The 17,958-nt window shown below is 37.4% G+C and overlaps 1 protein-coding gene across 1 annotated transcript in view; it reads left to right on the forward strand.

Annotated features, from left to right (window-relative positions):
• Positions 1-1,648: 1,648 nt before the first annotated feature.
• The window catches only part of CFAP58 (cilia and flagella associated protein 58), a 124,964-nt gene continuing 108,654 nt past the window's right edge, over positions 1,649-17,958 (forward strand). The window contains exons 1-5 of the mRNA XM_044660175.1: positions 1,649-1,657; positions 10,962-11,243; positions 13,318-13,466; positions 16,835-16,991; positions 17,719-17,913. Of these exons, the coding sequence (XP_044516110.1) occupies positions 1,649-1,657; positions 10,962-11,243; positions 13,318-13,466; positions 16,835-16,991; positions 17,719-17,913 (792 nt within the window). The remainder of the gene's footprint in view (positions 1,658-10,961; positions 11,244-13,317; positions 13,467-16,834; positions 16,992-17,718; positions 17,914-17,958) is intronic.

Consider the following 17,958-nt stretch of genomic DNA (forward strand, 5'->3'; position numbering starts at 1 on the left):
TTCCTTCCTTCCTTCCTTCCTTCCTTCCTTCCTTCCTTCCTTCCTTCCTTCCTTCCTTCCTTCCTTCCTTCCTTCCTTCCTTCCTTCCCCTCACAGACAATAAGATCTGATATAACTGAATGTTCTGAGTCATAGGAAAGGGAAAGAAGAAAGGAGAAAAGGAAGTATAAACAAAGGAAGGGAAACAGCTCATATTTCTATAACACCTCAAGGTTTTTACAGCACCTTCTTCACAACATTTCAGTGAGATAAATATTGTAGTAAACATAAGCTTTTTAAAGGAATGTGCTTTCTCCCTCTCCCCCTCCCTCTCCCTCCCTCATTTTTTCTCTCTCTGTCTTTCCCCTCCCTCCCCCCCTCCCCCCAGGCTTGGAGCCAGAAAATCCTCAGTTCAAAACTAGCCTCAGACACTTGTTTGTATGGCTCTGAGCAAATCATCTAACTTGTTTGCGTCACTTTCATCAATTTTAAAATGATTATACCTACTCCTACTTAATACAGTGCCTTAATATGTATGTGTATACTATATATATATGTATATATATATGGGTATGCATTTAATATACACATACATATAGTTAGTATATATATATACACACATATGCATTTAGGAGTGATTTAATTTTGTGGAATTTAAGCATTATTCCATTATTATAGATGAAGTTGAGGCTTAGAAGGAAAAATGGCTTGCCTAGATTCACAAAGTTAGTAAGGGTTAGAGTAGAGATTCAAATACGTACAGGCCTTTCTTGATTCCAGGTCTGATATTCTTTCTACTACACAGATCTGCAAGGGGTGGTTGTGAGGGGAGAATACAAAGAATAAGGCAGAGAGACAATAAAGAGCAATGCAGAGACAAAAAGGTGCCTCTCGCTCGGGTAGGTAAGACCTCCCTGGGCTGCCTTTTCAATTTAGGGAGGCAGGAACCTTCTGAGAGGCAGGTGACTTAACGCCAACACCACTCCGGGTCTTATTTTTTTTGAGTTTCTGCACCTCCCTTCTTCATTTGCAATTTGGGCAATATGAGACCCTCCTTCTTCCACCTCCACATTCTTCTCCAAACGAAGTGACTAAAAGGATTTTGGAAGGAAAAGCTTCATTAATCATAATCCCAAAGCCAAGAGTTTTTTACTTGTTTCCCTGCTTTCCTATCACTTATCTCAATTGCTGTTTGTAAAGATGCACATTTTACGGATGAAGAAACTTAAGTCCCAGAACAGGGGAAGAGAAGTGCTTGCGATCTTTCCGTAGCCTCCACAGAGGATGGGTGTTTCATTTTAGGCACACCTCTGGGACGATCCAGCAGTACTCTGCAAGGACCCGCCCCCTTCGCCCGCAGCACAGCCCCCAAGTTCTTATTTGCATATTCCTGGGACCAGCCCTCCAAGCCTAGGCTCTGCCCAACACGGGGTAAACCGAGTTGCGTACTGCGTCTGTCACGTGCCCCAGAAGGCGTACAGGTTGCTTAGCGACTAAAGCGACGCGTAATGGTCCAGACTTGTCTGCCCCGCAGCATCCCAGAGAGGAGCATGTATATATAGTCACTTAAGTGTTCCTGGGGTGCTGAGTTTTCTCCGCCCCGCCTCTCTCGCCTCCCCTTCCCCGGTACTACCGCAGCCGCTGCGCCAAGCCCCAGGACAGCGGCAAGATGGCAGAGGTCAGCATTCAGGGCCTTTTCGACCCCACCCCTCCCCATCGCATCACTAATCGATTGCTGCCTCCTTCCTAAGGTCCCATCGCCTCTCTCCCGGCTTTGTCTCCTAACTGGCTCTCTGCTCATCCAACCTACTGCTTTTATCAATCGGGCATCTCTGTCCTCTCACACCATCCCCTCACCATGTATTTATCTTGCCAGTCTATGCTCTGTCTAGTTCCCCCTCCTTAGTTCCATCTCCTCTATTTTCCCCACTCTATTTCCAAATCCCCTATAACCTGTGTCCCTACTCCATTACTAGTATTCTCTCCCTTATTCTTTCTGCTGTTCTACATGTACCCTTTCTCAGTTCCCCCTTCTTGTCTTCACTTCTTCCTTTCCCCTCTTACACACACGTTTTCTTTTTATTGTTTGTATGTGGGGATGTGTGTCAGGAACTGAGATTTCAAACTGTAGGAAATTCACTATTCAAGAACAGAGCCAGTATTTGAACTACTGATTCAAATTTAAACCCCTTTGCACTATATCATATTGCCTTCCAAGCTTCTGTGACTTTTTTTTTTCTATCTTTCCCCTCACTTATCAGGCCTACCTTCAAATTCTGGTCTTTTCACATCTCCTTTTTCTTTAGTATCACAGCCTGTTCCTGACTTGGTCATTGCTCTTCAGAAATTGATATGACCTTGAGCTCAAGCTTTTATCTGAAACCTTACTACTTATCATTAACAGCCAAACTTTTGTATTTAATTGACCTTTATGTTCAATGACATTGTGATCAGATTTCTCTTTTCCATATATTTTATATATCAGTATATGTAAATTTGGTTAAACTTGTATTTTTACATCCTCTCCTTCATACTTTTCCTTCTTTGATATTTTTCCATTCCTATGATATACTCCAGGTATTCAGGGAAAACCTAGTCTGCAAACAAATCATTAAGCTGGTTGATCAAGTGTTGACATTAATATCATTTATGGGATGGAACTGAGAACATTGCTGTGATAAATTTCTTTGTGTGCTCAATGTTAGCATCAACAGGAGAAAAGTGTTGAGCAGTAGTAATACCACCTTATCTTCTTAATATGTTTTTTTTTCTTTAGTGGAGAGGTTATGTTGTGATATTTTTAGTAGCTTGCTTTTAATCAGCCAGAAAACCTCTGACTTTAAATCCTAAAGTATTATTTAATTTAAAATTCAAGTTTAATTAAAATTAAAATTTTAATCCTAAATTAGTAGACCTAGGAAACACTTTCATTGTAATTGTGTTATTGGTACCATTTCTGATGAAAATAAAAAATAGATTTCCAGGCCTGGAGATGGGAAGTCCAGAGTTCAAATGTGACCTCAGACACTTCATAGCTTTGTGATTCCGGGCAAGTCATTTAACTTCAGTTGCCTAGCCCTTTGTACTCTTTTGTCCTGGAACAGATAGATACTTAGTCTAGATTCTAAGACAGAAGGTAAAAGTTTAAAAAGAAAAGAAGATAGATGTCTTGGAAAGAACACTGGATTGGAAGTCTGAAGATGAATTTGAATCTGTGCAACCTTGGGAGATATTACTTAGCTCTCAAATTTTTTATCTCCAAAATGAGGGATTAAATTAGATCACCTCTTAGTTTTCTTCCAGCTCACTGAATACTGTATTGGTATATATCACATATAGAAAATTGATAACCAGACTATTAGCTTTTGCATGTAACCACTTCCAGTCTCTCCCCATGATAACCATAAGGAGAAGCAATAATATGGTAAGACTTACAGTTCTGAGTACATTCAGCATCTGCATTCTTAGATCCTAAGACATATTATAGGATCTTATGGGTTTATGGTGGTTAAATTAGTTGCTAGGACTAGCATCTCTGGTATAAGGACTTGTGGAGTTTTTTACAGGGCTCATCATCATCTACTTTTGGTGTCTACCTTTTGCCCAACTCTCACCTCTGGCTCTAAGAAACTGTAGCATGCACATCTGCCCCATTCAGTTTAGGCAGATGGCCAGACCAGGTTGAGGATAATCAACCCCATTGGTGAGTTGGGGGACTGTTTTCCCTAAGCATAAATATAAGCATAAGCTTAAACAGACTTTCCAATGGCCATGAAGGTAGCTGAAGCAGGCACTGTAGAGTGATTAGAGCTTAGTCAGACATCACAGATGCCAAGGTATCACTGTATCCTGGACCATCAACAGTCATCCTGTCTCTTTTCTTATCACTGGACTTTGATGACTCTAGAAGAGAAAGTGAGGCTGATATGACTTTGTGCAGTTCTGCATCATGTAAATCCAATTCCTGTACAAATCAAGATTTCACCTTGTGATGTCATTGGTCCTTTTTGAAATGAAGGATAAACAATAATAATAGTAGAATCTTAAGAAAATAAACTTAGTGTTGGAATGGACCTTGGAGATTATCTAGTCCAACTTCCTCTCCTGTAAACTGAGGTGCAGAGTGGTTATGTGATTAATCTAAGGTCTCATAAGTAAGTAGTAGAGGTAGGATTTAAATCCGGTTCCTTAAGTACACTTTCACAGCCTCTAAGGCTCAGTATTTGTTTATATATTTTACTCTCACACCAACATGTATACCCCAAACATAACCAAACCATAACCATGGCCTCTCTTTTCATGATCTGGCATATGTCATATAGGCACATATTATACACTAATATTTTGCATTCTGTCTGCTCACACTAAATAATTCTCCAATTAACTGCAATCTTTTGCTCCCTTTTCTAGCTACCCCAACAGGGGCAAGAGGTGGGGGAGAAAATCTTCCTGCATAAACAGTAACACTTGCCTTCTCAGCCTAGAAGTTATTTCAATTCCTTTTTTTTTTAAATCATGCTGGACCCAAAGAAATTTAATACCAAAACCTGTTAGTATAGGATATCAAAGTATTGCAAAATTTAAGCAAGATTCACAGCCTTTTTATGTAGTAAAGACATTTTATTGATGAAAATTAGTTGCTTTATACATAGGAAAGATGTAGGCAAAAATTCACCTTTGTTTCTAAACATCCATGTCTTATTAACAAGAGCTTTTCAATGTACCATAACAACCATCTTTATCATTTACATGTTGTACCTAACAGAAGAATGAAGTAAGCAAGAATTAACAAATAATGAAATGTTGAAGTTTTCTGTTTCGTGATTTTTTCACTTAATATCCAAGTATATTTTAATTAAATGAGTATATCTATGTTTGCTTTAAGAAAATACATTTCTTAGTGTTAGAATTTAATCTACTGACTTGTTAATCAAAGAAATTAAAAATAGAAAGGACAATTAGCTTTGTACAAAGCATTTTTCACTCAATACTCAGATGACCCATGTTTTTAAGGATTTAAATAATAGAAATTGTTCAAGAATATTATTCAGGTTAAAAAAAACCCTTAACTTGCATCTTAGAACCATTATAGTGAATTGGTTCCAAAGCGAAGAATGATGAGGGTTAAGTGACTTGCCCACGCTCACACAGCTAGGAAGTGTGTAAGGGCATATTCGACCCCAGTACTGGCTCTTAATCCACTGAGCTACCTAGCTGCCATCATTCATAGTTTAAACGGATTTTACTGAAAAGTCCTTCTGTATTTTCAGAAAAAACTTTCCTGTATTTTCCTCCCCAACATATGATCATTTCCCTTCAGCTTATGTTGGAAGAACTATCAGAAGAATTCTGTTCAAAAGTCTGATTGCCCTTTGAGGGGTTTGGAAAAACATTTCCACTTTTTCCTTTGTTCTCATGGAAATGTGACAATATCTTCCTACTAATGATTTACTTTGATAATTTTCTAACACATTCCTGGAAATCAACAATCCTGAAGCAGTTTCAAATTAAAAAAAATTAAAAATCACCAGATTTTGGCCTAGTTCATGTTGAATTGTGCACGTCCTCCAACTCCTTTATTGCTTTATTTATTTGAACCCTAGTGCTGGGCCCAAAGCACCTAAGTATTGTCTTTTCCAATTTTTAACATTTATTTCTAAAAATTTTGAATTCCAAATTTCTTTCCTTCCTTCTTCCCTCTACCTGAGACAGCAAGCAATTTGATATGGGTTATACATGTGCAGTCATGCAAAACACATTTCTATATTAGTCGTGTTGTGAAGGAAAACAGAGACCAAAAAAACCCCTCCACGAAACAAAGTAAAAAATAATATGCTCCAATTTGTATTCTGACTGTATCAATTCTTTCTTTGGAGGTGGATAGCATTTTTCATTATAAGTCCTTTGGAATTGTCTTGGATCATTGTATTGCTGAGAATAGCTAATTTGTTCACAGCTGATCATCATACAATATTGCTGTTGCTGTGTACAAAGTTTTCCTTATTTGGCACACTTTACTTTGCATCAGTTAATATAGGTCTTTCCAGATTTTTTGGAAATCTCCTGCTCATCATTTCTTGTAGCACAAGACTATTCCATTACAATTGTATACTACAACTTGTTCAGCCATTCTCCAGTTGATAGACATCCTCTCAATTTCCAGTTCTTTGCCACCAAAAAGAAAACTGCTATAAATATTTTTTGAACATATAGGTATTTTTCTCTTCTTTTTAGAAAATCTCTTTGGGATATAGACCTAATAGTATTATTATATATAATAGTGTAATAGTATTGCCCAGTATTACTGGGTCAAAGGGCATGTGCAATTTTATTAAGTATCCCTTTTCTGGAACAGGAGGACAGGCTGGAATAATGTAGATAAATCTTGTGAAATCCATGTCATGATGTATATTTCTGATGATTAATTTTTAAAATCTAAGTAGTCCATTAAATGCTTCATAAAATTCAATAAATATTCCATGAGCACCTGGGTTATATAGTATTTCTCAAGAAAATGATTGGCAGCTTAGGAATGAAGATGGGAACAAATCAACAGTAGAGGCAACCAAAGGGGCAAGATTTCATAGTCCAGGAAAGATGGGAGGTCTTGGGGACAAAGGAGTTTATGGTTCTACTAAGGGCATGGTTGAAATTGCTGAATGAAGTCCAGATTAGATAAGGAGGCAAGTCAAAGAGTAATAGGCTGAGAGGGCAGCTAGGTAGCTCACTGGTTAGAGAGTGAGGCCCAGAGATAGGAGGTTCTGGGTGAACCCAGAAATAGGGCTTAAGATTCTTCCTAGCTCTGCGATGCCAGCTAGGAACCTCCATTGCCTAGCCCTTACCTTTCTTCCTGCCTTGGAACCAATACATAGTAAGGCTTTAAAAAAAAAAAGCAATAGAATGAGAAAAACAGAAGAAGGTTTAAGGATTAGAAGTTACAATTAGGATGAAGATCAGATTTGACTGGAATAAGGGGAAACTAAACTTTTTTCTAAACATGGTCTTAGTTTCCATTTATCCGTGCCTTTATATTATTAATATTACTGATGTAATAAAGACTTTCTCTCTTGTCATTAACTTGTTTCATGAGATTAGTTGATATAATAGTGAAGTATTTTAAATTCTTTGGATAAAAGACAGTTATAATACAAAAGAGTAAGTAGTAAACTAGGAGTAGCTAGGTGGTACAGGGATAGTGTGCTTAGCCTGGCGTCAAGAAGACTCATCTTCCTGAGTTCAAATCTAGCCTCAGTCTCTTACTTGTTGCGTTACCTTGGGCAAGGCACTTAACTCAGTTTGCCTTAGTTTCCTCATTTGTAAAGTGAGCTAGAGAAGAAAATGGCAAATCACTCCAATATCTTTGCCAAGAAAACCCTACACAGGGTTACAAAGAGTGGGACATGCCTGAAATGACTGAACAACAACAATGAAAGTGGTAAATGATCTTTAGGTAGATGCCTTCCTGGAATTAAGGATGAGATTTTGCATTTTATTAATAGTCCCTGGCTCACCAAAAATTGAGTATGTCATTGATTTATGGAACAGCTCTAGGAACAATTAGTAGCACATATTTATTTCTTCTGGCTAAGGTGGATTTGTTTGGGATTTCTTCTTTTCTCAGCTTTTACTTGGGGCCATCTGACCCTGTCCCCTATACCCCCCCCCCCAACCATCCTTACCAGTCCCTAGGGCATGCTTTTAACCTATACTCAGAAATCTGTTCAGAATGACTCCTTAGTGGTTTTGAAGGAATTGGGTGGGAGCAGAGAGCAAAAGAAGAGCTGGGTCCAGGAACTTTTGTAGTCACCACAGACAAGTCTCCTCTATAAAATTATCATACATTAGGCTGTTTTTCCATTTCAAACCATGTCTGTCAGCACTCTTAAATGCCCCATTTGTGTGTCAATTAGAAATCTTAATCTTAATTCTGCACCACAGCTCTTGAAAGATAATAGGCACTTAATAATTATCTGATTGATTGATCCACTTAAAAAAAAATCCAAACTCTTATTTTCTGTCTTAGAATTGGTATTGGTTCCAAGGCAGAAGAGCAGTAAGAGCTAGGATAGTGATGGCAAACCTATGACACTTGTGCCAGCACTGACATGCATAGCCATTTTCAATGATATGCAGCCACATGCAGCAGCATACAGAGAAGTATGGGGCCGCGTGCTGAGGATGAAACATTTGCTGTAGTGTAATATAGACACTCTGTGCACTATAGATGACAATTCTACCTATATTCATTTACCTATTTTGGTTTATTAAGTACAATTATATATTTTTATTATTTAATTATATATTTTAATTTAAATTATACATTTTTGTTATTTAAACTATAAATATTGTGAAATTATGGTTTTTTTTCTTGAAGTGCCACACCACCCAAGTTATGGTCATTTTTTGGGGTGCGAATTTTGAGACACCAAGCTCAAAAGGTTGCCCAACACTGCTAGGCAATGGGGGTTAAGTGAATTGCCCAAGGTCACATTGCTAGGAAGTTCCTGATGTCAAATTTGAACCCAGGACCTCCCATTTCCAGGCCTGACTCTCTCTACTGAGTCACCTAGTAGACCCTTGAGTGATCCACTCTTAAGAATGACTTTGTATTTATCTACAAAGTAAGTAAAAAGATGGAGTGAGCGTCTGAGGCAGAATGAGGGGAGTAGGGTAATAAATTTCAATTGAAAAAAATTAAGTATTTACTATGTATAGGTTGGCACTATTTGTGATAGAGTGCTGGGCTTGGAGTCAGGAAGATCTGAGTTCAAATTCAACCTCAGATACTGTACTAGTTGTGTGGATCCAAGGGAAGTCATTCAACTTCTCTTTGCTCCAGTTTCCTCATCTATAAAATGGGGCACCCATCCCACTGGGTTGTCATGAGGATAAAATGAGATCAGAATTATAAAGCACCTGGTATGTAGTTTACATATAAATGCTGGCTATTATTATGCGCAAGACAGTGCTAGACCAAAGAATGAAAGAGAAAGAAAAACAATTCTTTCTTCTAGGAACTTACTTTTTACAAAGGACATACAGGGACACAGATACAATAAAAGGAGGTGAGCCAGTGTATTCAAAACCTGAATGGATCTTTCAAGGGAGTTGATTTGGAGAGGCATAGATGAGGAAAGATGGCATTCTAATGCATGGTGAAAAATATTGGAGTATTGAATTTGGCGAGTCATTAGGCTTGCCCTACAGAAAGTTTGTAAAGGAGAGTAGTATGAAATGAGACTGGCAAGGCATATTAAAGTCAGATTTTGGAGGACTTTAAATGTCAGGCTGAGGAGTTTATATTTTATTTTTTAGAGGTAATAGAGAATTGTTGAAAGTTTTTAGAGCAGAGGAGTGATGTGGTCAGACTTGTGCCTTAAGAAGATGGATTATTTGGCATCTCTGAAGTTTGGATATGAGCTAGCATTTAAATAGTGCATTATGTTTATATCTGTTATCTCATTTAATTCTCACACTTACCTTATGAACTAGGTGCTGTTCCTCCATTGTATAGATTAGGAAATTGAGGATTAGAGTTTAAGTGATTTGTCCAGAAATGGGTAACTAATAAGATTTGCACTCAGGTTTTCCAGACTCCAAGTCTAGCACTTGGCTACCTAGCTGCCTGAATTGGAAAGGGGTTAGAAAGGTTGAACCCTGTATATATTTGTTCCTTATTCACTAGCAAGATAGCTCTTGAAAAACTTTAGAAAGGGCTGTGTGTATTTTCAGAAGGAAAGAAATCTTTAATAGTAGGCTGTAGTGGGGAGGCAGCAGAATGGGAAATAGTCAGATCAGTCTCTAGGGCAGTGATGGCAAATTTTTTAGAGACAGAGTGCTAGACCCTGCCCTCACTATACCCCCTAGATTGAGTGCTGTGCCTCCCTCCCAGACCAAGTGCCATGCCTTGCCCTCCCTCACCTCGTCCTTCCCCCAGACAGGAGAGGGAGGAAGCATTCCCATTAGGTTGCTGGGCAGAGGAGTAGGGGAAATGAGAAATATTCCCAGACACATGGAGAGGGAGAGAGGAACAACTCCACCCTGAGTTCCTCTGGCTTTCTAGTAAGGAACTCTGGTGAGTGGCTTGCAGACATGCCCACAGAGAGGGCTCTGTGTGCCATAGGTTCACCATCACAGGCCTAGGGCTTTTAAAAGAAAAAGATGGTTAGTGATGGGTAGCAGATCCAGACGAGGCAGTATCTTTGGGATTGATAACAGATGGAAGCTCCATTTTCTCTCTTCTTCCTTTTCTCATCTCCTCAGAGTTTCTGTCACTCCTCCCTCTAATTCTCTTACTGCTTGGGGGGGAGGGGTGGTAGTTCTAGTTGGAACTCTGAATGCATTTCCCTCACAATATATGCATTGGCTATATTATAGTCTACTGTAAACTTCAGTAGGAAACTAAACAAAATGCATTAACATTGTTTCAACTGGAGAAAGTGGGTTTAGCATTTCATACAAACCTTCAAAGCAATTTTTTGGAAAGATAGTTGTGGATGAATTGCAAAACAACTATTTATGAAAGTACTTCTTGTGGTGGTATCCTAATTTATTAATGATAGAGTGTTTTAGAAATGTTGTATCAATAGCAAGATCTTTATGCGATACATTGGAAATGTTCTAGATTTTAAACTAAGAGGCATTGTGTTTGAATTCTCTCCTCAACCCCTCCTGCCTCTGCCTCCTCTGCTGATTTGGTGCTGAATCATGGTGAGTTTTTTTTTTTTAAACCCTTGCTTTCTGTCTCAGGGTCAATACTGTGCATTGGTCCTAAAGCAGAAGAGTAATATGAACTAGGGCTAGGCAATGGGTATTAAGTGACTTGCACAAAGTCACACAGTTAGGAAATATCTGAGGTCAAACTGAACACAGGACTTCCTGTCTCTAGATCTGCTTTAATCCACAGAATCACCTAGCTGCCCCTAGTTTGTGATAAGTTTTGAGCTCAATTTTTAGATTCATATCCCTGTAATTTTGTGTAGGATAAATTTGAAAAATCACAACTGGAAGAAAATGCTTTCGAAGAATTGGAAAGGGAGTTTCAAGAAGTCATCGATGAACTTTCCGGAGATAAAAGTTTGGAGAAATTCAGGACAGAATATGAGAAGCTTCATACGGTTATGAAGAAGTCTTATGAAAATGAAAAGCGTCTGATGGCAAAATGTAGAGAACTAAATGCAGAGATTGTTGTTAATTCTGCTAAAGTAGCCACTGCCCTGAAGTTGTCCCAGGATGACCAGACGACCATAACATCACTCAAAAAGGTAATGATTTAGAAAGGAAAGCAAGAGAAAGCAATTGGTAGCCTTCATATATTTAAAATATTATCCTGTTTTCTTTTTAGTAGTTTTGAGGGAAAGATTTCAGCTTGAGATTTTGGAGAAATATCGCTATAATAATTGATTTGTGACTTCAATATATTTTTTCTATTATTTTGTCAATAGGGCTGGGGAATTTTCCAGGTCTAGTCAGAGTGATGGGAAATTGAGATATTTTCATTTATCAAAAGAACTTCTGATAAGAGGGAATTATTTCCATATTTTTTTAAGGTATAGGGTCAGGAAGGTAAAGAACAATGACCTCACCTCCTCAGTTTACCTTTGCCTTTTGGATGCTGATCCAGAGAGCACCATGGGAATATCTAACCTTAGTTAACTATCTGCAAGGACCTTTGATATCTGCTTAGACAAAGAGGTCAAAAGAAAAGACTTAATTTTAGTCTATTTTTTTTAGTTCTTTGTTTTGGTTAGCAAAAATTCCTCATTGTCCCCACAAGCATAATTACCTTAAAATCCAGAATCACGTGGGTATAAATCTCTCAACCCTCAACTCTGGAGGTTTTTCTCAGAAGCTGTATTTTTCTTGGTACTAAGTTTTCACACTGTTCCAATTGCTTTCCTTATGGTCTGTATGTAGATGAAAATGTTTTAAAGGCATTTTAAGATTGAAAATAGTTTATTTTTGTAAATTAAGGAAATCTAAAATATTGACACTTTCATTAACTAAATAAACTAGTTACAGTCAAACTGAATGAAACGTATCTACTTTTTCTGTTAAAAGTATTTTTCTTTAAATTTTGAAACTTATCTACTTTTTTGCGTTTAAATATTTTTCTTTAAGTTTTCTTTATAGCTTTAAAGATAAATTCTTTGTCAGAATGCAATTGATGTGTATAATTATACAATAGACTAGAATTTGTTTTTAAAAACAACATAATTTTATGTATTTTAATTACATCATAAGCCAGAACAGTCTCATTCTCCAATCTCTAGTATAAATAGGGAAACTGAGCGTGTATTTAAATTTAGTTTAGAGATTCTCTCCCACTCATTTTGTTACATAAAATAAGAAAAGTCACCCCCCCCCCCCAGTTCTCTGTGTGAATTATGGGAAATCGTTATCAGAAGCTTCCTGGGTCTCCTCTCTGACAATATGTGTACCTATACTATTGACCAGGTGTGCCTGGGAATACCAGCTCACCCTGGAGTGAGCATTGCCACAGACTCTTTTCCTTCTACTTGAATTCTATAATAGAGATGCTCATGGATGTGATAGAGTTCATATATCAGCAAGAAAATTAAATGACAATGAAATTCAGGAATATTGCATCACTTGGTATGCTCTATTAATTTATTTAGATAACTTAAATTTTTTCCTAACAATTTATGAAAATATTTCCAATATAATTTGTAATATTAATAGTCTCATGCTCTGATTGTATTATTCCCTTCTAGAAGTTTGATGGGAATGCTAGGATACTGGAATTAGGGAAATGGTGGGGTAATTGTCCTGTGCAATTTGCCAACAGGACTTTGTTTTCTACTCTCCTTTCTCTATACACAGTTCCTGTTACTGGAATAATGGAGCTCAGATCAGGACTGAGGATACAACATGGCCTTTGATTTGGAACCTGCAAAGAATCTAAAAAATTTAGTCTGAACCAGGAAATCATTACTTTTTTTTTCTTTTCTTCTGTTTTTTTTTTTTTTTTTACAATTTTTGAAGTCTATTTTCAGATTTTCTATAGAAACTATTTTCTGAGCTGCTAAAGATCTTGTTAGATTTAAGTCTTACTCATGTTAATGAGAAACAAACTTCTTCATAAGTGTATCTTAAATCAAAGATTATTTATTTCTCCTTGAAATAAATTGCTCAATATTCATTGGCCCCCAATGAATACTTCAGTATGTTTCTAATCCTTTCTCTTCAAGACTTACAGCTAAATTACCATTTGCAATGTTAATCAGTGTTACTTTGATAGTTATGACACAAATGAAGATGTTTTCATTTAGAACCTACTTTAGCTTTTCTAACTAATATATTCCATGGCATCTCTAGGAAATAGAAAAAGCTTGGAAAATGGTGGATTCGGCCTATGATAAAGAACAGAAAGCAAAGGAAACCATTCTTGCACTGAAAGAGGAAATAGTCAATCTGAGTAAACTAGTAGAACAAGGATCTGGATTATCACTGGGCCAGAGTAACAAGTAGGTTATTAGATGTGTTCTGAACTGATTTGGAAGAAACCATGTCCTTATAAAATAAATCTTTGGCGTTCTTAGTTATAAAGCAGTTTCCTTAACTCCTTCCATATTATACTTCTGGTTTTTTCTTTTCTTTTTTTTAAGGTACTATAAATGCTTTATTCTTTGTTTTTTTATTTTTCTCTTTCTTTGTACCCACAATCCTCTGGCTTGTGGTTATTGCCTTTCTAGGAAATTTGAATCAGTTGGTGGATTTACATAATTAGTTAATTCCTTTGGAATGGTTGGTTTCTTTTCCCAGCAGTGGTGAGTATTGAATTTATTTGAAGTTCCCAAATAAATTTAGCTTTCCTTTAAATAAATCAGTCATTAAAAATATATGTTAATTGAGTACTTATGTGGTTATTACATTTCAGCAGTCAAATCAGTGTTTTCTATGTGCCAGGAACTGTGCTAAGCTCTAGGGATTTAGAGAAAAATGAAAACAGTTCCCGGATCTCAAGAAACTTGAAACAAAAACATAATGGATTTATTTTGCATTTGTTAAACATTGGTCAGTAAATAGAGTCCACAATTTGTCTTGATTTATTACTGAGTCAATCCAGGCTTTTTTTTTAGAGACTCTGGCATCACAGGTGGAAGACGACGGGGAAGTCTGAAATAGATCTTCTTGGATTCATAGATTCATTCCACTATAGTGCAGTTAGGATACCAATCATGATGATTACAGGTAAAGAGTTCCTTCCATACACTTTTTTTTCTGTCTTAGAATTGATACTAAGTATTGGTTCCAAGGCAGAAGAGAGGTAAGGGTTAGATAATTGGGATTAAGTGACTTGCTCAGAGTCATATGGCTAGGAAGAGTCTGAGGCAAGATTTGAACCCAGGACCTGACTCTCTATCCACAGAGTCACCCAGCTGCTCCCTTCTATACATCTTTGAATCTAAGCCCCTAGATGTTGGGGGGTGGTGGTAGTAGAGAAGTAGTAGATAATTAGCTTGTGCCCTGGTGTACTCTGAGAGAGCAAATAATTAAATGGTAGGCAAGAATTTAAGAACATGAAGGGAAAGTGTATATAAGAGTGTAATAAGAAAACTCATGAATCACACAGTCTGGCTCATCCTCTAAGAGTATTATCAAAGGATGTTTGGTATAGAATAAGATTGTTCATTATCTTTGACATAACTCTCAAAGGTCAAGAAAGTACCCAATTTAAATCTAAATACATCTATACAGAGTGTTCTAAATATTTAAATGTCCAATTTTAAGTTACCATGTCTCTAAGAGCAGAAGATTTATTCAAGAGGTGTCTCTTTAAAGGTGGTGAGAGTGAGCCACTTGAGGTGACAGAGTCAGAATCCAAAAGTCTCTCGAGAGACTAGAACACTGGACTGGATTGAATGAGTTGAAATTTAATAGAGATAAAAGCAAAATATGATATTTAAAGTCAATTTATTTAAACTCATAATGGGTTTAAATGCTAGATGGGGGATTGTAGTTAATAACCCAGGATATGAAAAAGGTCCAGGGGTTTTAGCAGACTGCACTTTCAATATAGTGTGATATAGAAGGTAAAAAACAAATATAGTCTTGGGCTACAGAAAGAGAGGCATGGCTTCTAGGAATAAGAAAGTGATTGTCCAACTGGTATCTGCCTGGTCAGTCCATGTCTAGAACATGCCTTCAGTCATAGGCACCACAGTTTAGGAAGGCTGTTGGTAAAAGTGGAGTAATGAAGGACCTTGAAAGCATTCCATATGAAGATTATTTGAAGGGATGTTTAGGGGATCATTTGGGGCTCTCTAGTCTGAAGAAGAGAAGTATTTTGACCTAGGGAATAGTGTTGGACTTGCCGTTAGACTTGGATTCAAATCTCTCCTCCCTTTTTACCCCTCTAGACACTTAATAGCTGTGTGGCACTGAACGGAGCACTTAACCTCTCTTGGCCTCAGTTTCCTATCTGTAAAACATGGAGGCTGTACTAGTTGATCTCTAAGGACCCTCCAAGTGTAAATCCAAGATCCTTTAATTATAAGACTCAGGGCGAGCATCATAGCAATCTTAACATATTGAAAGGATTATCATGTGGAAAAAGGATTCGATTTTGTATTGCTTGGACCTAGATGGCATAACCAGTAACAATGGATAGAAGGTGGAAAAAAATAGCTAGGTTAATCATTCAACAAGTATTAAGAATTTACTATGTACCAAGTACTTTGCTACAGACTGGAAATAAAAAACAAAACAGTCCCTGTCCTCAAGAAGATTACACTTTAATAGGTACCATATAAATAGTTAGGTACATACAATATACATAGAGTAGATAAAAGGTAACCCATCTTAGGGGAAAAGACTTTAGGAGCTAGGGAGGATTAGGAAAGGCCTTTTGTATGAGGTAGAGTTTGAATTGAATCTTGAAGGCCAGGGTGAGATGGAGGTGAGAAAAAAGAACTTGCCAGCATGGGAGGGAGCCAGCACAAAAGTGTGGAGGATGGGAGATGGAGTATGTGAGGACCAGTTGACTAGTTACTGTGTTTTTTGTATTTTATTATAGTGAGAATTCTCTTTGGGGTACAGGGTAGATTAGATGGCTTCCCTGGTCCTTTTGAACTCTACAAAATTTCCAGTTCTATCAGTTTCTTCATAGCTTCATGGGAAGGATAGAAAGCACTCGGAGATGTCTTACGTCAATTTAAATACTTGTGCTTTCAAAAGTTGCTGATGAGTAATAAATAGTAAGTAAACATGATTCTTGAATTATTTTAGATAGCCATTTGGGGTCTATCATAAACAAATGACAGAAATGCAACTTTTCCCCTTCAATTCTGGACTTAAAGTGTCTTCTTTCCTTTGGATCAGTTTTGGTCTAGAGGCTCTATTAGGGGATTTAGGTTCTCTGTTCTAAAGACTGTAAGTCTTTCAGAGAAACTGAGCCAAATAACTAGCTATAGTGTCTGAATTACATACTATTGAAAAACAAGCTGGTTTACTCTTCAGACAGAAGGAGCACAATACTGTATGTTCTTAAAAGTGACATCACCAATATTTGTCAGAATTTGTCTTTATGCATGTTTTATCTGGTTTACATGACTTTGCTTCTCCCCCCACCCCCAAAAGGATGAACAGAGTAAAAACTAATGGAGTGTACAGTATTTCTATACTATGTCTTAGGCTTATCAGTTGTGACTACAGCTCTCTAATGAATATTTAAAATAGTAAAGAAAAATTGTACAATTTGACAGCTGCTATGGGTTAATCAGCAATGCTTGACATTAAATTGCTTACATTAAAATGAGCTCAGTAGGGGATAGAATCACAGAGAGAAGACTGCCATTTGGTTTGTGTTTTGTTTCTTTTTTCTTTTTTTCAGCATCAGAGATTTACTGAAGTACAAGGAAGAAGTAACCAAGGAAAGAGATCAACTCTTGTCAGAAGTTGTGAAATTACGAGAGACCCTAGCTTATGTCACTGAACTGCATCAAGTAACTGAGAGATCTAAAGAAGACGCAGAACAGGCCATCTCTCAGGTCTGGGGAGCAAGCTTGAACGCTAAGAAGAAAAAGGGCTGTCCCAAGTGACTTTCTGTACTATCGCTCCTTCTGAATCTAATTTCTTCTTCCTTTCTCTTCTAAAATTAATCATCTCATGTCAAAGTATGTCTCGGTTCCTTTGTGTCTTTCTCTGTTCTGTTCTCTCAAAAATCTGTTGACTCTCTATTGACTCTTTGAAATTCATCAGTGGAGAATGTTGTCTGGAAGAGATGCCTTGCTGGCAATCTTGACCTGAGAAGACTGATTGATTAGACTAGGTTATAGGTTGCTACCTACTAAGCTGGGGGAAACAATTACTTTCAGTCCTTCCAATTTCAAGGATTTAATTAGGTGAATAAATGTGAACATGTTTTGTTCTATGGATCAGGTTTTTTTTTTCCAAAGAGTGTTTCTCATAATTGGTGGTTTTTTTTATTAAGTATCTCACTGAGTGGCAAGAAAGAAAACATGATCTTGGTTGACGTGATTAATTTGATTTGCTCCTACCATTCTGGGTCTGGGCTCAGGACATTAAAGACCAATCCAGAAAGACTTCTAAAGATGTAAAAATTAGGGAGAGGAAATAATTAATAAAAAAACTCCTGTTCTGAGGTAACTCCCCTAAAAAGTGAGGGACCTAAGCTGGGGAGTAAGTTCTGAATTTTACCAACCTGCACCAAAAATGTTTGCTTTTTTTCCTGTTCTGCCCTTTCTGTAACTGTAGTTCCAACAAGAAATCCAGCTTCGTCAGAATGAAGCTTCCCGGGAAACTCGGAAGAAGGAGAAACTGGAGAAAGAGTTCAAACAGATTCAGTCTGACATGGATGGAAAACAGGCTGAAATAAGGGCTCTCCAACAGCTTGTGCTGAAGAATAAAGACGAAATCCAAAAACTGGAACAACAGCTCAAAGAGCAGAAGGTATGACATCACACATGGACAAGTTCACTCTTGGCTCTATGAGCA

The sequence above is a fragment of the Gracilinanus agilis genome, chromosome 2, assembly GCF_016433145.1.
Source record: "Gracilinanus agilis isolate LMUSP501 chromosome 2, AgileGrace, whole genome shotgun sequence".
In the NCBI taxonomy this organism is placed as follows: domain Eukaryota; kingdom Metazoa; phylum Chordata; class Mammalia; order Didelphimorphia; family Didelphidae; genus Gracilinanus; species Gracilinanus agilis.